The sequence below is a fragment of the Egretta garzetta genome, unplaced genomic scaffold (genome assembly GCF_000687185.1).
Source record: "Egretta garzetta isolate BGI_Z169 unplaced genomic scaffold, ASM68718v1 scaffold430, whole genome shotgun sequence".
NCBI classification, from domain to species: domain Eukaryota; kingdom Metazoa; phylum Chordata; class Aves; order Pelecaniformes; family Ardeidae; genus Egretta; species Egretta garzetta.
Window position 1 is genome coordinate 2,334,457 of NW_009258267.1, and position 19,678 is coordinate 2,354,134.

Below are 19,678 nucleotides of genomic sequence, written 5' to 3' on the forward strand. Positions count from 1 at the left end.
AGTGCTGATATTCTACCGGGTTGCCTCCTCATTGAAATGCATAGCTAACTCAGCACATACAAATTTGAGATCTGTTCTATTCCTCATATGCCTCAAAGGGAATTTATTTATTTGCGTTTATTGTATGTATTTACATTTACAGTGGTTCAAATGCATTGTGTGAATGCAAGTGCTGCATGTGTGAGTTCTTTTTTGTTGGCATAGTAATGTTTACATATTGAGATTGTCAGCTGCAAGACAACATCACTTTTTTATAAAGAAAATTAATTAGAGAATAGGGAAACATTTATTTCCTGTGACAGAACTTACAATATGTTAGACCTTAGCGACAGAAGTTGCAGTCTGTTTGCCAGCACAAGGTTGATTCTGTGGTACATTTCATAAATTTTTTTTTTGTGGTTTTCAATGAGGCTTTCATTGGATCCTGGATTTTTCCTTTTCTTAATTCCACTGGATGCCTTTGACATCCAAGTCTCTTCAGGAACCAGGTTTGGCTTACAGGAGGCCAGCTTGTCAAGCACTCCTGGATCACATCAGCCAAGAAAGGTCAGTTCCTGGTGCTTCTTTGTGTCTGTCTTGCGCTCAGATGCGTGATGTTTTCTTGATCAAGACCAGAAAGGCATTTGACCTAACTTCTTCACCAGTATAACTGCGCCCTTAGATTTTTTTCAGCACTTCTAGATGTTTTTTTCACAGGCAACACACACACACACACATATTTATATATATATTTAGAGACTTTATTAATGTGATTGTTACATGGATAATTATCTTAGTATCTTCATTTAGTTAAAACTGATTATTGTGTGACATAACATTATATTAAAAGATATAACAAAGTAATAGTTTCAGAGTTATTTTTCCTAGTATTTCTTCTCTGAAAACTATGCAGAATTTTCAACTGAAAGTGAAGAAAAAAAAAATGTGGTTGGTTTTTAAGCTATCTCTTGTAAGGGCTTGATAGTTAAGTCAGTCTCTGAAATCAAAATGTGTTGCAATAAAGATATAAAGTACAGCAAAATGCCTCTTTGAAAACAGCCTGTTGGAGTTCCACTCTCTAACAGGAACTGGCGTGGGTTGTGTGCATAACACCATGGCTCAGATGGCAAGTTACCGTGTAACATTACAACACAGAAATAGCATAGCTGTAGCATTTCTTCTAATTTTAGACAGTCTTGCTCTTATTGACTTCAAAAGCCTGGTGGTGATGGAAGTTGCAGGCCCTCACCAAGCACTTTTGAAATATATGTTGGTTTGTCATTTTCACTTCTGTCTCTTGTGAAGACGACAACGGTTGATGCTTTCCAGGCAGCTTTTTGTCTTGTTTTTTGTATAGCGTTTCCGCTGAATTCACACACCATGAGATCTCATGACACCCAGTAATTCTACTCTTTGGCATGATTCTGATCTGCTCTGTTACCTTCATCAAGCTAAAACTTAGCTTAGCATGCTGTTGCTTCCTCGGCTCGAAAGTAAGGCTAATAGATTCTCCTAGCATAACACTTGCCCGGCTCTGAAAAGTTGGAAAAGGAGAATTGGCACTGTGTGAGAGTGTTGAATTCCTCTGTTCTCCTAGACTGTCTTCTAGAAACACACCACGCTGGATTGTGCCCAAGGTGTATTCAACTTGGTCTGTCAGCAGCCAGTAATGCTGCTGCAGGGGAAGGTGTGAGAATCTTGAATAGAACATGTTAGTTCGCCTCATTTTGGTCATAGAGTGCCTTGTTAAGCCAATGTTGATGTTAAGCCAATTTCTGATTCTAATAAATAGTTGAATGAAAAGAAATTATATCTTGATTTTGAAAACATTAGGATATTCTTTAGGTCATACATATGTAGTCATCTGGTCTCTCTTGAACTGAGTTAAATTCATGGCTTTTGGTAATATTTTGGCAAAAAGTTTCACTAGTGTAAATTTTTCTCTTTTTTTTAAACTTCTACCTTAGAATAAAATCACAAATGATTAACCTATCCTAAACTGAGAATATATAGTCCCGACCTAGCATTATGAAATGCAATGGCCTCCATATGGTCTTACTTTTTGTATGTAGTTGGTGCTTGCCTGTAGGTGTTACCTACAGCAGTAGTGGAAGGATGGTATTTACAGAAGTCACACTTTGACCTATTCTTTCGTTTAGTCTTGTATGAGTTTACCTGTTGTTAGCCTGTTCCTACTGTCACGAGCTGCATAGATGATTTCTTATGCAGGTAATCTTCTGGGGACTTTTCATCATGGTCATAAAAGAAGCTTTGTCCTAAAACACATCACAAGCATGGAATTTCTGGCTTTCAGACATAAGTTCTTACCTCTTGATGGTGCATTGCTCTGTTTTTTCTGGAGGGAGTACATCTGGGCTGTGAGCAGGAGGAAATGAGGCCATCCCTACTCAAAACATGACTCTCAAAATGTTTGGCAGCAGTCAGTGTTTGGTCATTTCATTTCCTGTCTTAGCACAGTCTTCTGTGGAAGACTGCTAGTAAGACTCAGGGCCCTTCTACAACACCATCCTTGGTGGTTTCTGTGCAAGAGTGCCAAAATTACTGTGTGGGCCATACCTGTGTCTGTTTCCTTCTCCACTTCCTTCACACCATCCTGGATATTTGTAGGGGATCCCTGTCCTCATTTGGTTTGTACTGTTAATTTTTTCGCTCTTCCACCGTCTCTTGTGTGAGATTGGAACAGAAAGTTCTCCCTCTTCCACAGATTTGGAGGACTCAAATTTGTCTTTTCAAGGGCATCTGTGTTCTGAGCCAATGGGAGCTTACACTTCTATGGGTTTTGGCATATGATGATTATCTTCCTCACTATGCATCCTACTCAGAGAATCCGCTGAAACAAAGACGTTTCTTACTGATGCTTTCACCACATGGGAAGGACAGTTTGTGTTAAAGTTATTAAGGCAGTGCTTGTTAGACTCTTCTCATTTGGCTTGTTAGAACAGTCATCTTGTGGACCTACGTGCAGAAGACTGGACAGAAAGTACATGATCCCAAGTTAAATGTCTTTACTGTGACTAATCTTTTCTCTCTAGTGCCAATGCCACATAAAAGGTAGGCTATATCCTTTTCAACAAATATCACTGCCTTTTTAAAATAGTGATATTCTTTTGGCAAGTTATAGTTTCATATCAATAATTAGGACTTGTACCAATATATAATCACATCACTCTTCAATGTCTTCCTTTTTTCTGAATATTTAGAGAGATTTTGACTCTATGCCAGTCCACAATACCGCCTTCTAGTTACAAGCTTCCAGATTTCCCATGTTCCTTAATGAAATGCACTTTAAGGGCAGAGATTTTATCTAGTTTTCACGCCTCGATTTGGCCAAAGACTGGTGAGCAACACTAAACTGTCACGTAATACGGTACAGGAGAGGTCTACTCATTGGCTCTGTCCTACTCTCTTCAAGCAATATTTATCTACCAAACTTTCCCCCTCATGAAACAGCCTCTGCCAACCTGCCAGATTTATACAGCCCCCTAACTGTCAACATCATTTGGCTGCTGAAGCAAGCCTTTTAAGAGACACTTGCTTCAGTAAGAGAGCCATAACTTTCCTTAGTTCAACACTTTTTCAAGAGCAGACTATCAAAACCTATGCAATGTCTGCAAATGGATGTTACTTCATCTTTACCTCTTGCACAAAACAATATAGTTGCTTCCCTTCTGGAATGAGGGGCTTTGGACAGCCCCTAAGTTGTGGCCTGCAGCTGGCAATAGTTTGCATATCAGTGGACTGGAATTCTGCACCATCCTAGCACTCATTTAGGACAACACAGACAACTGACAGCTTCTACCACATGAACAAACAGGATGGTCTAAGATTTTTTTCAGGTGTCTCGTCAGCCTTTGGAACAGCAACTTGAATTTTCAGATTCTTTTATCCAGGGAGTGTGAATCCCTTTGTGGATGATCCTAGTAATGTCAGATCCTCTAAGACAGTGCTCAAAGTAAAGTGAGACACAGCACTGATACTGGTGGCTCCAGCATAAACCAGGTGATAATTTTCATTTTAAGGTCTGAATCCCTTGTCTTGGAGACTCAAACATTTTTGCCATTGGTGATCTTCAGTATATTGATGTTGGCTTCTCACCAAAGTGTCTCAAACTCTCATTGTTTGGAATGGCTTTCAGGGAACAAACAGATTGTTTTAATCTTTAGGAGCATACTTAGTAATAATAAATATGTTTCTGCTGTCGGTCTCAGTTGCCCCATGGTTTGCTCCAGGACTCTGGCCACCACATCACTGTCTATGACATATATCTAGTTTACTCTGGGCTTCTCTCTAGAGCAATACAACTGTTTTGTTGCAGAAGGTGAGGTGAATCTTTCAGTGCAGCCAAATACAGCCAGAAACTATAAAGTTAGAAACTACTTTGTCTGTGGTGAGTAAATGGTCTGGGTTTTGGTGAAAAGAGGTTAGGAAGGGAGGAGAAGCCACAGCTTGCTTATTGAGCCTGTTGTGCACATCTTCAGAGCCAGGCATGCATAGCCTTTTAGACTGATTAAAAAAAGGTCCTTTTAGAAGACCTATATGTTATCTTGTGGTGTGCTGAGACATCCAAGGGACTCTCTTATTAAAGAAAGGGGACAACAATTGCACGTTGTTGCATGTTGCATGGATGTTATGAAGTAGTTAAAATGAAATCACTTTCTATCAGTAAGTGTTCATTGCACAACTGGAGTTAGCTGATGGTTCTCAAGCAGCAGCTGTGACTTCTTTGCTGAGTGCTTCTATGCTGGACATCAGTACTAATGGCTATTTAACAGAGTTGGTTCTGCATTTTGGATGGCAGTCCCTCAGTTTTTATGAAAGTGGCTATTCTGAAACCCTCCTAGAGGAGGTATCCTCCCCCAGGGCAAGCACTGCAGGAATTGCTTAGTAGGGTGCATTTACATGTTTAGAAGCACTTAGAAGAGGAAGCTACTTTTCTGTAGCTGGTAGCTTTTGTGGGAGATGTGAAATGTGTTCACTCACAGGCTATCCTCTCACCCTTCCGTGTGCTGTTTAAACTTGCCATTCATTGCTTGAGAAGCACTAAGAAAAAGGTGTGTGCCTTTTTCTCCTGTCCTAGGGCTATGCTGTGGAAGGGAAAGGACTTATCAGTGGGATAAAAAAGAAATGGTATTACTGCGTGTGTTTACAAATAGGTATCGCCAGTAGTAGGGATGTATGCGTAGGCACCCTGAGCATATTGCAGTGGAGTATTACAGGTGATTGATAAGCATTTAGTGTGTGGGTTTTGTTTGGTTTTTGGTTTTGTTTTTTTTTTTTATATTCAGAACTTCTTAGAGATAGAGGCATCCTGTGCTCTGCCTCTACACAGAGAGTTTTTCCCAAGTCCCCAGTAATTCCCATTGCTATCTCCTGATGTTGCAAAGCAAGGTACCAGTAGTATTTCAGATGAGACACCAGTGACTTAGAAACATTACAATGCTTTATTAGCTCATTCTGTATACATCCCAGTTTTCATTTAGGGGTGTGCTTACACTGGAATTTCTCCAGCTCTTGTTTTCTGTACATTTATTGCACGTCCTTCAGCACCACCCAAATCCCCTGCTTACACATTCAGCAGCTTCTCTGTTCAAAATACTCTCATTACTCAGCAGTCCAACATTGTCTCATTGTTGCATTTCCAATACAAGATATAGTAGCTTTAAAAAAAAAACAAACAAGAAAACAGTTATTCCTGTGACTGTATTTGGTGAACTCCAAAAGAGGAAGGGAACACCCCAGCGAAATCATTCTTACTTTGCAAGATATTCTAACAACATAGTTTTCTGTCTCTCAGTGAAGCTTTCTAAATAAATAAGGTCAGGTATTAACATGGAAAATTTAAAGTGAAGAGAAAGCATAAAGGTTTTCAGCCTTCAAGAGTGCAACAATGGGATGATTGTGTGTTTTAATGTATCTTGTGTTACCCTATATTTAGAGCTAGATGCTTTTAGTCTGGGAGATTTCTACACACTGCTTTTGCCTTTGCTGATATGAGGCTGCTGGAGAAGGCAAGAGGCAAAAGTTTTGGGATAGAAATGAATCTTTTTATTTCTTGCATGGCATTTCCATCCTTTTTAGCAAAGTTTTATAGCTTTATGCAACTGTTTTATGTGCACTGTTCAATAAAAAGTGTCAGCAGTGTGAATTACAATAAACCTCAACATAAAAAGACCAGGTCATAATAACTTTACCAAATCTATCGTAGAGTAGCATTAATGTAGTGTAATTTGCTGTTGGGTGGAGAAAAGTTAATGAGGCATCTGTCATCCTGACCACTGCTCTCAGAGTTAAATGCTAGCATTGCAAGTCTGCTTGTATAAGGACCTTCTTCTGCTGATGAGTATTAAGTGATTAAACCACATGCAGGAAAGCCAGAATTTTTTAGAAAAGAGCTGTAGGTGCACGAGACACTTCTGGGAGCATAGGTCAGGTAGACAAAACAGTAAGAATGCATGTAAACCAAAGAAAGCAAGTAATTATTGTAGGAAAAGCGAGGACTTCTAGCCAGAGGCAGACATAGATAGGGAAGGCATAAATCAGTCAGCAGAAATAAGGGATGGACTCCAGGGAACCATATACTGAGAAATATAAAAAAAGGAAAGCAAGCTTCAGTTTGTGCTGAATGACAACCTATGTCTTTGGCACAAAGATGGTCAAAAGCCAGTTCTCTATTCCCAAAGCAACTACATTTATCTTGAATTTCTGTTCAGTCTTAAGGAAAAAGAGAATTTAGGAGACCTCACAGCTCTAGAATAAGGAAATTAACTACTGTTTTGGGCTTTTTGGTGGAGGAGAGAGAAATGAGATTCTTCTTGAGGATGGTCATAACCTCAGTCATTTGATGAGTGGTTGGTGCATTGCATTCAAACTTTGCAGTGAAACAAATGTCATCTTTGAAAGGACTGAATGTATGGCCTATAGACTTTTCGCTGGCAATCTTGTATGCCGAGTTTAACCCGGACGCTTTCACATTAGCCTGCCTGCCTTCTGACTCGTTACCTCTTAGCGCTGCAGCTCCTTGCGTTAGGAACTGCTCAATCACTGTGACATCAACTGAGTGGTTTCCTTGGTTCTTTTTCAGCAGATAAGGTCAGCTCTAAAAATGGAAGATCGTGTCTCTTTTCAGAAGCGACTTCTTCACTAAAGTGGAAGTTGAGTAGGATATGCTGTAAGAAGAATAAGTCTTTGCTTTTGTCCTTGTTAATGGTTACTGAGAGCAAATGATGGTGATTTAAAGGTCAATGAAAACTGGCTTAAAGGATGCTATTGTCTAAATACTGGAAATTTTCCATGTTCCAATTGAGCCGAAGCAGCAGAAGTTGTTGAAGTAAACAGAAGGACAGTGATCTCAGTTGTCTGAGTACTTCACAGTTTAAATAACATTTAAAAGTTTTTTTTAAAAAACATCATTAGCATTGCAAGATTCCGAGTAGATACATGGCTGATGTTGTTTTTTGATGGTTCTTTATGCAGTTAATATTACCATAAAATAATACAAGCATGATAGCTATTGAAGCCGAACAGTGGGTTATTTTTTGTCTTAAAAATGAATGGGTCTGGCCCTGGTAAGCCATTCTCTCATTCACAATCTTCAAATAGTTCTATTTGTGTCTATTAGAGTGTAAGTAATTAAGTTATTTATTGAGCCACTGTCAGAAGAATGTAAGTAGCTTCTGGAGCAAAACAGCTCTGGCTCTTAAAACACAGTATTTCTCAAAGTCTGCCTTTTCCTTTTCAAACAAACACATTCCATTGAATTGCCGTTATATGGTTAAGAAACAATACGTAAAAGCTGATTGTCTAGATGAATGATAATTTGGGAATATAGTTAAATGAATAAATTCGTGTTTTAAGAAGTGAATACAAAGAAGATATGATTTGATCTACTCTGTTGCTGTGCGAAAAGGATGCATCATTACAGTCTAAGTATTTTGATCATGAAATGCTGTGCTGTTTGCTTTTGTAAGTAAAGGATGTGAGGCACTAATTAAAAAACTGTTATCGAGATATACAGTAATGAGTGTGTTCTATAATTGATGCAAAAAGTCTGCAATGACAAAGTCGATGAAGTGTTGCTTTTATGATGGAGTAGTCTTAGTTTTAATCTGAAATAGTCTGAGGTGCACAATATGGTTTCCAAAATGAAGTAGAGACTTTTGGATTATGAGCGAAGTGACAAGCTGTAATTGCTTTAATTGGTTTTAAAGTTTTGCTGTGTAAGACTTGTCATGTTTTACTCAGATTATTTTAACAATGTAATGGGGTTTTTTGTGTTGAGTGAGAGCAGTTGAGGAATTACTTCATTGGATTGCTTTTTATTGTACAAAGGTCTGACAACTTTGCCTGGTTCTGGAGCCTGAGTTTACCTGATTGGCATTCTGACAAAGTGAAAGCTGGATGTTTCAAGCAAAAAAGGTTCCTTTTGCAAAAGTCTTTATACCCTCAAAGTACCAATGTAGAGATTAGACACTTTGGTAGGAAGAATCAGGCTCTCAGAGGGCTGGGAGAGCTCAGACTTGTTGGAGAAAAGTAATAGGACAGCAGCTCATGTGCAGGTTTTTTCTCTTTTCCTTTTTCATTTGCCTTCAGTCTGTACGGCTATAGGCAACTCATCCCTTCTTTATTCTCACCTGCTCTGCTGTGTTACAATTTATAAAATATATGCTGTATGCAAGCTCTGGAGCCTGTTTCAGATGCAGGTCAGATGGGACAATGTCGGTGGGATCTGTCCCCTGCCCAGAGATGGATCAGGAGAGTTATGGCTCGCTGTGTTGCAAGTTAGTGAACAGCAGCCCCTGGTTCCCCACTCCCCTAATCCCACACACCCCCAGGGGATGTGCTGAGACCTGAAGTTGGGTCTCTGGGCAGCCCTGGCTGTATTTGAAAATTCACCCAGTTCAACTGTGTTGTGACGTTTTTGCCAACTAAGACTGCTGGGAAAAAAACACGAGGTGAGGGCAAAAGGAATCCATTTGGAAGTTCCTGCAACCCATGGGGTTGTTTGGGCCAGCTCTTCTGACTGTGGTGCTACCTGGATGGGGCTCTTGGAGGCACACAGCGTCCCTCATCAGAGACGAGGCAGAGCCATGGGCTCTAGGCAAAGCTCTTGGGCAGGCCTGAGCATAGTGTGGACACTTTTGCCCTTGGATGTCCAGCGTTGCTGAGGCTTGCAGCAGAAGAAATGATAATGTTAAGCAGCTACCTAGTCCAGTTGTCTTTTTGAAAAAAAATACCATTATAATCATCATCATCATCATCATTATTTATTTTTAAATAATGTTTTAACATCTATACTTAAAAATCCCACAGCATCTGAATCTTCGTGTCACTGCAGTTATGTGCTTTTTACTCCTCCAAACCCTATCCTTCCTTTTCTGAAATCTCATTCCCCCAAGGTTGTGTGTTCACATGCCAGGCTTACAGCTGCTCTCTTTCAGGTTAGTTTCATCACTTTTCTGCTAATGCTAATTCACATTGTGGACAGTACTGTTCTGTGAGTGCCTTGCACTTACTTGTCTCTGCTATGTGGATGCTATTTTTAACTGTAGTAACTGTTAAAGCACTGCATTTACTAATAGGGATTGATAAGCAGCTTTGGTTGACATGGACATGTGAAATAACATGTAATATTTATAAACTTTTATGTCTTTTCTGGATTAATATCTTATTCTGCATTGCTTTTCATATACTGCTAGTACTTACCTGTTTTATGAACTATATCTTAACTCATGTAGAGCTCCAGGCTTTTAGAGGTGTTAACAGCGCTGCTTCTTCTCTTAATGCTCCCATCCTATTTTTGGTGTTGGTTTTGGATTGAGTCTTCGCTTCTTACAAACTCTTCTGTTTAAATATGGTTTGAGTATGCAATGTGTAGAAAACATAATGCCCGGGTTTCTTTAATCCTGATGAATTCAGGATGAAAGTTGGTAGCAGCTGCAATCTCAGCATCAACTGTTTTATTTATTGAAAGAAATACCTGTGCATTGTAAAGTAATGAAATTCACCCTGTACAGAGGGAAAGGTAAAAAAAAAATAAATCTGTGAACATCTGCATTTCTTAAATCAACCCATCAGTTGTATTTGTTAGGCCTTAGAGGTCTTGGAATGAATGTTACTATGAAAAGGTAAGATGTAATTAAAAGTTTGCGTACATTTTATATGATGACAGGAGACCATATTGAACAGATACAATGAGAAATTTTATTATTTCTTGATGAAAAAAGAGCAGACTGTTCTTTTGGGGGATATTGGTGCTCAGTTTCTAGTACAATGTTTGTATTGTACAGCTTTTTATAATTTTAACAAAAATAGGAGGGAATTTCAGCAGGGACTCAGGAAATCATTTACTTCTTTCTTGCAAAGTGCATGAGTTTGGGAAAGTCCAGGCTCAGAAATAAACTGAGGCTGGTCCCTGAGATTTTTTATTATTATTATTTTTAAGCTTGTTGATCTAGGCTGCCTGAGGAAGTGAAGTCACCTCTATTATAATTCTGTCTACAGTTCATAATTCAAATAACAGTTTTGAACATGTAGGGTTGTGAGAAAATTTTGAACTTTTTTTCATTTAAAAAAGGTTGGCCTTTTCAGGGACAAGTTAGAGTGCCTCCTGCTATAAGAGGAGGAAAGAAAGGTTTCTTCTGTTACTATGACACATTTTTCTAAACTGTTCTTTAATAGAAAATAGCCAAATACATTACTGGTGGAGCATTTTTTCATTGAAGCATAATAAACAAATACTCCATTTAAGTCTGTTTACTTTGTTCTCCTAGATCAGAGTTCTAATAAAACAGAGCCAAATTATGTGATGTAGAATGACCTCCACATAGCTGCTAAAATTTGCTACAGCGTAGGGAGCTCAGTGACCCAAAATAGATCACTCACGCTTTGTTGTGTGGATCCTGATGTCCTCTTGTGGTTTCCCTCGCACTCTTCAGGGCCCTGGTGGTGTCACAAGAAGAAAGGAGGAATAATTACTTCTTTGCGTAATTATTCCTCTGCTTGTAGTTTTATGTATCGCTTGGCTATCTGAAGTTGGCACAAGTAGAGGTGATCCCTTTGGCTAGGCTGGTATAAACCAGTGCTGAACTGAGGTCTAACTGTGGCCAAAGTGACTGAAGATGAGCCCTTCTCCGTATGTGCTCAGACAAGTTCCACGTAGATCTGCATTGTGCCGGGTTCAAAATGAACATGTTAGTTTGGAGACTAATCTGCTGCTGCAAGCTTCAAGTCAGTTCTGAGTCACAATTTTGCTGAGTGGCCATTTAAGCCACAGCAGGTCTCAGTTTGTTGCCTTGCTAGAAAAGGTAGTATGTGTAACCGAGATATTGGTTCAAATAGAAGGGACCATACTGTGTTGTAAAACCTACACTTGCTTTTACAGAGAGCTTACCAACCTGGGCTGCTCTGAAAGTGTGTACAGGAGAAATTCAGACTGCTTCCCCCAAGATGCTTTTCTTGTTAGATATATGAATAGATGCATGCTGAAAAACAAGCAGCATATTTTTCCTCATCTTTTTTTTAAAAAATCTTATCTTTAAGTGGTTTTTTTTCTGTATCTTTCTTCTTTCTCCACCTGCTGAAATGTGTTACTTGTCCATCTGCTGTAGCAGCCCGTCCTGAAGCAATGTGTCAGACAGACTCGCATCACACAGGCTGTCTCTTGCTCTGTATCAGGCAGAGCAGGGTGTGCATCACTGACATGACAGTAAATATCATTGTTGTTATTAACATTATACTCAAATGGATAATTCTGTCTTATTTGTGGACTGAAAAACATATATAGTTTCATCCAATTTAAATTGTGCAGCTTGCTCCTGTCTTGATTCTTTGCATGCCTGTGCCATAAAATAACTATAATGTCTGCTGCTGGCCAAATAGTTGGCTGCCTTGTCAGCTTGTGTCACCCTATCCCACTTGCAATAACGTGGTGCAATTGATGGTTTTTCTGGATATACATGACCTCACAGAAAAGAAAGAATACATAATACTACATTTTTGGTAATTGCCTGCAGGTAGAATTGCCAGCAGGTTTAATTCCAGTCATTTAGGTTGAATGTTCTTGTGGCAGACACCATTGCAAGCTGGATTGCCTCTTGCAACCTGGTGTAGCTTCTTTCAGAGGACGCCTTAAAGGAGAAAAGTGCTTTAACTAAAGAAATGAAAGATGAGGGAAACAGATCCAGGTAAAGGAATAAAAGATTCTTGTCTCTGTGCCCTTAAATCCAGGGGTATCTTCTCAGTCAGGACAATGTGTCCAGAAATGTTTTACTAATCAGCAGAAAGAATAGAGTGAAGGGGAGAAGGAAGGGAGTGAAATGCTTTCGACATGACTCTGTTTACACTTCAGCCCCTATTTTCCATTGTTGTTTGAATGTGATCCTGCTTGGACAGATTTCTGAAATACGCTTTCAATACTTATTCAAAGGTCCTTACAAATGTTCTAACAAAATTCCTTCTGGAGCAGCCACCCTGCCTTTATTTTCCTCTACTGGGGAATTCATTCCATGGAGACCTCTCTCACTTGCTTGCAAGGAAAAGGTCATTTAATCACACTGGGCTGGGCTCCGGCTCTTTAGAAAATCAATACAAAGCCTTGCTTCATTTAACACAAATCTATTAGGTTGGTGTAAACTGGAGGATGGGGAGAAGGAGAGGGGTGATGCCTCTAGATGGCTTTCCTCCGGCACTCTTCATTTTTTTTTTTGCATGGTGATCTCTCACGATCGACTGTCTCTGGGGCTAGCAGCTTTGATAACTGTGGTTTATGATTTAACAGTTTACACAGTGTTCTATAAAATGACTCGCTATACAATACAGCAGAATGGAAGCATCAGGGTGTATTTTGCATTGCTTCTTTATGGTGTTTCACTGTTAGAGACATCTTTTTTTTTGGGTAGCTGGGTCACATATAGAAATGCTTGTAGGCTGTAAATACCACAACTGCAGCCAGATGCTGTAAATATTAACCCTCCTGCATGGGAAATGAAAGCAGAAGGGGAATAATTGGGAATGCCAGGATCGGAGAATTCTCAGTTCTAGGGGGAAATGCAAAAAATGACATCTAAACAGTTAAAAATATCTAACCAGATTGGTTTTTTCCTTTACACAGTGCATATATATTTTTCTTTTAAACACTGCAGTTTTTAGTTAATTATTTACTTGAGTTTGCAGTTTCTGTTTCTGAATCATTAACTTTAAGACTAAGAAATACTTTGCTTAATTGCAATGTGTCTTACACTGCCTTTTATCCAAAATAATAAACATTTTGAATTGTATAATTTTGATATCAGAGGGGAAGAAGACACTTTAATATTAAATCAAATCTAAAATTTGATATAAAATATATACCACGTGATAATTTATATCTATAAATATGTATATAATCTAGTATGTATGAAATATATAAACATATGACATTAAATATAAATTTTTAACTAATTTTGGTGCCTTGACTAATATACTTTTTAACACTGCAGGAAACTTTTTGCTTGACTTGGAATACTTGGAGTTATATCTGACAAGCATTTCCCTGAGTTAATAGTTTTATTTAGACCCACATGGGCATATACCCACTCTGTGAATATAGAGATGTAGTAGACTTAGATTTAAAATATTTTTCGATACTATTCTCTAATTTTTACTTCGTAATTTTTATAATAGGTGGATGAAATGCTTTAGAATAATTCCAGAGGATTTATACTTACTAGTGCAAAGTTTAATTACAAGAAAGCGTCTTTGGCATGTTCTTCATCACTGTTTTCTTCATGGTCTTTGAGAGATTGACTTTAGTGGGAGAATTTTTTTCCACCATCTCACATGAGAAAAGTAGATAAGAAATGCAATTAAATTAAGTCTGAGTGGACCTGGATGTATAGCTGCACATCGAGTAAAATAAATGAACAATAAATACTGAAGAGTAGGATAAGATGCTATGTTGATTTTGCTTCTATAATAAATAAAAAATGAAATTAAAATTACATTTTTCTGTCATTTTGTTTCATACTCTTCTGTATTGGTGGAACTAAAGACCAATTTACAAATACTCTTCAAAGTAAAAATTTGGTATGCTTAGTACTGTAGGATGTGCTGCATGCTTTCTAGTCAAAGAGATTTTCATATAGAGAAGATAATTTCCCACTTTTGTAGGTGTCTAATCTAATTGAATAGGCAGACTGTTTTCTGAACACATAGCTGGATGCTCTTGAATTATTTTATGTCATGATAATATATGGCTTATTTCAGGTTTTGTTCATAGATTAAAACTTTGGCCTATTCTTCTCTGTTAACTTTAGGACTGCTGGGGCATTAGTGATCACTGTCGTACGACGAACGGGTTTTGTGGTCTGGGACAATTAACAAACATTTAAACAGATCAAGTGCTCAATGAGCTTTAAAATCAAACTTAGCAATTTTCAGAAATTACTCCTATAGGTTCTCACTGCTCAATGAAGCTTTACTGAGTTACATGTTCTCTGACATTTAATTTAGTCATTCATACAAAATTGAGCACTTACTATTGAACTGAATCTATGTATGTTGGAAACACGTTTGCATAAACACATTTGCATAGCATTAATTTATTATTTAACTGATTTATACTGAAGTATTTTAATCACCTGTATTTTTTTTATTTGCAGAGGTCTTTTTATTACTATCCACGACCGGGGACACATCGCTACAATGCTTAAATCCTGGCCAGAAAATGTCATCAAGGTAAGTTCAGTTTTAGTTGCATGACAAAACTGACACTGATGTGCACCCAAGGTGACTTGGTTAAGCTTTTTATCAATTAAACTTCAGTGATTTTTTTAGCTCACTTCTGAAATAGAAACAATGCTGTTACAGCCAAAGTTTGAGCCTTTTAAACCCTTACTTGTTTAGGTTAGGCATCCTTTACTGATTACTTGGTCAATTGCATTGAATGTTATTCTTAAAAAAAACAACAAACAAACCCTGAATGCTTTTCCTGCATTTCAGGGAATCACAGAGTGGTCGATCCGGAGATTATCTAGTCCATCCTCCTGCTCAAGCAGGGTCAGCCAGGACAGGTTACTCAGGGCCATGTCCAACCTGTGAGTTTTGAGTATCTTCAAGGGTAGAGACTCCACAAGATCTTTTGGCAACCCATTCTACTGTTTGGGTTGATAGTTCTCCACATATGTTACCTGATGAGTTCTCTCAGAAAAAGTACTAAATTTCCAGCTAAAATGGCTTGTCACAGCGTATGACAAGGAAATCATTGTGTTGTCTGCTGCTTGCCATTGTGAGCGCTTCTGTTCTTTACTATGAAAAAGCTTCCTTTTTAGTGCAGACAGTTTTGTGGGGTTTACCGAGTTCCTGTATTTCTATCAATGAAAACACATACTTCTTCATATGTGTAAGTATGATGGAGTGTGTTATTTGCTCAAGGGAAGAAGAAATACATCTTTGAAGGGTAAGAACGAGGTGGCTGTAGACAGCCCTGTCAAAGGCCAGCAGGAGTGGCTGGGGCCGACTGGGGTTCTTCTTTTTTTTGTGGATAACTTCCTTTCCCCTCCTATTCTGTTTTCATACTGTTGACAGAAAAATGTAAGAGAGAACAATGCCAGTTCCCTTGTAATGTAATGCTAAATACCTCTCTTGTGTATTCTTAAAAATTTTATATGAAAGTCCCATTTATAGTGAAGCAAGAGTCTAAAATAGTGTAACAAAACCACAGTGAAATACAATAAAACAATCCTGGGCCTTTGTTGTACTATCGATTTGTTGGTACCTGTTAGAATTTTTACATGAAACTTAGAAAATTATGGTAAGAAGATAATGTAATATTTAGTAAATACAAGCAAAGAAGTGATTTTTACAGTGCTTTTTAATTTTTTCCTCCAGGCTATTGTGGTGACAGACGGAGAACGCATTCTTGGGCTTGGAGACCTTGGCTGTTATGGAATGGGCATTCCAGTTGGTAAACTGGCACTTTATACGGCATGTGGAGGAGTAAAACCTCACGAGTGTCTACCAGTGATGTTGGATGTGGGAACAGATAATGAGGTAAATCCTTTTCTGAGGTGTTGTGAGTATTAGCTGTTTGAAGGGAACTATATAAAAGTTGAATTGTAAAAAGGTGTTTTTCTTTGTTATGATACTGGCTTTGATTATGTGCAAACTAAAAAGTCCTGCGGAAAAGGTCTCATCGCAATACACAGTGTAGATATACTCACCCTAATGCACAGTGTAGACTACTTTGTAAAGCTCAAGTAATTAAAGATGCTGTTGTCTGTAGAAATGTGCTGCATATATTGTACGTGCTAAAAAGAGGTATAGGAAATCAAATCTCAAGAAGAGGGGGATGATAGAGTTAAAAAAACAATTTAAGGCAGCATTGTTTCTCCACTTCTACTGCTGAATTCCTCTGCAGGGATTTCAGATGTGAATTCTGACTGTGCCCCTCATTTTGGTGAACAGCTTGAAGCTATAGCCTGATCTGTGCTGGGAATGCATGTCCACATACTTCAGTTCTACATTGACTTTAGCTATAGAAAGCACTGTAATGCTATGAATTTTCCAGAAATGGGGTCCTGGGGCTTGAAGTAAGTGGACTTTAACCTCTTTAACCTGGCTTCCCACTTGTGTGAGGTGCAGAGATTTAAAGTTTTTGAAAATAGGCTTTATTATTTCCAGGGCTCCTAGGATTACTAATTAATTACTTGGCCCCTGTTCTTCCTTCTTATTTTTCTGCAAGAATACTTGAATTAGTGACTCTGAATGATGTCAAATTAAATATCACCAGCAATATCGTTATGCTCTAGCAGAAGTAAACAAAAGTTATACTACAAATGATGCAATTGTTAAACTTTATGCATGGTAAATGTATCAGAGATTTATGTGTATTATAGCTAGATGAAGCATTCCTGTACCAGTACTAGATTGTTGGGTTGGGTGTGTGCATCTTCAGCTTTATACACACACCTCCACCCCTGCCCCACTGGGATAATTTAGGCAATACATCATGAAAGCATTACTGAACTGAGAAATAGCCTGCTACCCCCTCTCTCTATCCCTCAGGAAGCCCCTTCTGAAAGTGGACAGGCGTACTTGTAAGATGTATCTGAACACTGTAGCACATAGCCATATCAAATCACATACAAGTCTCATTAGCTATAAAATGTTTTCGTTCCTCATTTGAGCAGCTGAGCCACTTATCTAATCTATTAGTGAATGTTTCTATACAATGAATTGCATCAGCTACTTCTGACACTGCAGTAGTCTTTACATTTTGCATTTATGCCTGAGTTCCATTGTCGTTTTTAATTTTTCACAGTGTATTATTTTCTTGAAAATATATCAAACATATATATAGACACACAAATAGCAAAAAAAAGCATACCCATACCAGTAACTCAAGTTTCACATAGTTGTTCTTGTGACTAAACAATGAGTTCAATGCATCTGAAAGAGTGGCAAACCTAAAGTATTACAAGATGCATAAAAGTTATGTGAGCTGGAGTTTTTTGATGCTCTGGATGCCTTTTGTTGTTGCACTTTGGAATACAGCTTCTTATTTTAGGACCATTGGGAACTAGTTCAGTTTAGTTGTAGAGTGCACTGAGAGGCTGAGCGTGTCATAGTCCCCAGGCTGCACGGTGGTTAGCAGTGTATGACAGGACCACTTCCATCGGGGTGCTTTTTGTTCCTGCCTAGGTGTGTATCAAGCTCAGACATGCATGTACTGCCCAACAGTCTAAAATCCCCAGCTAAATTTATTGGTACATGAGACCTTAAACTAAATTTGAATCAATGGGAAGTTGGGTAAAAAGGTTTTTTGTTTCTTTTTTCAGTGCTGTAGCAGATGCAAGGAATTATATTAGCTTATTATGGATCAGTGTTGTTTATGCTCCTCTGGTTTTTTGCAGTGGTGGTGAGAATTCAGCAGTATGAGAGAAGGCAAGGCTGGGAATCATGGTTGTGTTATGGTCAACTCTAGAGGCAGCACAATTGCTCTTTCAAGGGTCGGGCTAGACTACACTTCAAAACATAAATTTTTGGTGGCTTTTTCCAGTGGGGACTGGTTGCTCAGATGTTTAAGCATTTATCTAACAGCTTTAACTGGGAATTACACCTCTGAATTCTGCTGTAAGATTATGAACAGGTGGGACTCCTTGTCTGATGGGACTACAGGGGCCTGGTGATATTCATTAATTGGAGCTTGGGTTCTGTTCCCTGGCTACTTTCACCAGTCAGGCATCTTGGGGCACCAGCTCCCTTAATTTCTTCCCTCTAACACCTTCCCTCTCCCCCAGCCGCACATCCCTGTTGCCTCCCTAATGCTGGTGTTTGGGTGACCAGGTGGTGAGCCACCACAGAGAAGTGAAACAACCAAAAAGAGATCACATTTTGCTGGCTAAGCTGGTTATATTAGGTCAAGCTGCTGTGGAATTGCACTGCAATTCCTTATCTTAAAATCTAAACCTCTTGGACAAATAACTGTATTTTTATGCTATATTTTCTTACTCTAGCCAGGATTTTCCATAATAAGACACAATAGAAATCACTCTCATAACTTGAGCAGATATAAATAATAATTATGCTGAACATGTTTTTTGAAATGTGCAGATGTTTTCCATTTAGATTAGTTCCTTCTCCCTTTCTGTGGGGGCCTCAGTGCTTTAAAATAAGTTTTAAAGTATGTATTTTTGGCAACGACAATGTGGTTGTGCACAAACCTGCAAATTCTCTAGAAAGATTAAATCTTACTCTAAAGCAGATTGCAAGAAGAACTTCACAAATTCTCATTGCATATTATTTTGTTGTGTACAGGACCCAAACCAGTAACTCTGAGGAGCAACTCCCTCAATTTCTGATAATTACTAAAAGCCTTATTACTGTTAGATTTAGAAAAGGTATTTGTAGCTGGGGTATTATCCTGCTACTCATAAAACCGAGGAAAGAGAAGAGCGGGAAAATAAAGCAGTTTTATACAATTGCCTAGATAATAAGCAAGAGAAATGGAAACTGCTTACGTATGAGTAAAAATCAACCTAGTAGAAAGGCTTGCATGACCAAACTAGTATATTACTCCGTGTGATCAGTGTGGGACTGAGTGTCTGAAAGAAGTGGTGTTGACCGCTGCCAAAAATAATATGCATGTTTCGTAAGTCATCAACAAATTGGAGGCAAATAATTGCTGATAAGACATTTTTATCCAAAGCATTTAAAACGTCATCTGGAATACTATTAGTTGTTTACTACAGACCGTGACAGTCTCACTAGAAGTTGTTCCTTCTGGTAGCCATGTATTTTTCAGGTGTGAGGATGGTGCTTCTCAGGTGGAATTTCAATCCAAGTAAAACATAGTCAGGCACTTGTCTCATTACTGTTATGAAAGTGTTGTTGGAAATCTGTATTGGGTTTGCTTGGCAGGCAGGGCTTTGGTAGCGTGGGGGGATACAGGGGTGGCTTCTGTGAGAAGCTGCCAGAAGCTTCCCCCATGTCTGACAGAGTCAGTTCCAGCCGGCTCCAAGAGGGACCTGCTGCTGGCCAAGGCCGAGACCATCAGTGATGGTGGTAGTGCCTCTGAGATCACATATTTAAGAAGGGGGAAAAAAACCTGCTGTGGAACAGTAGCCAGGAAGAGAGAGGTGAGAGGATGTGAGAGGAGCAGCCCTGCAGCCCCCCAGGCCAGTGCAGCAGGAGGGGCTCCAGG

The 19,678-nt window shown here is 38.8% G+C and overlaps 1 protein-coding gene across 1 annotated transcript in view; it reads left to right on the forward strand.

Moving 5' to 3' along the window:
- ME1 (malic enzyme 1) overlaps positions 1-19,678 on the forward strand; it is a 141,872-nt gene that overhangs the window by 17,571 nt on the left and 104,623 nt on the right. The window contains exons 3-4 of the mRNA XM_009649151.2: positions 14,637-14,712; positions 15,865-16,026. Coding sequence (XP_009647446.1) covers positions 14,637-14,712; positions 15,865-16,026 — 238 coding nt within the window. The remainder of the gene's footprint in view (positions 1-14,636; positions 14,713-15,864; positions 16,027-19,678) is intronic.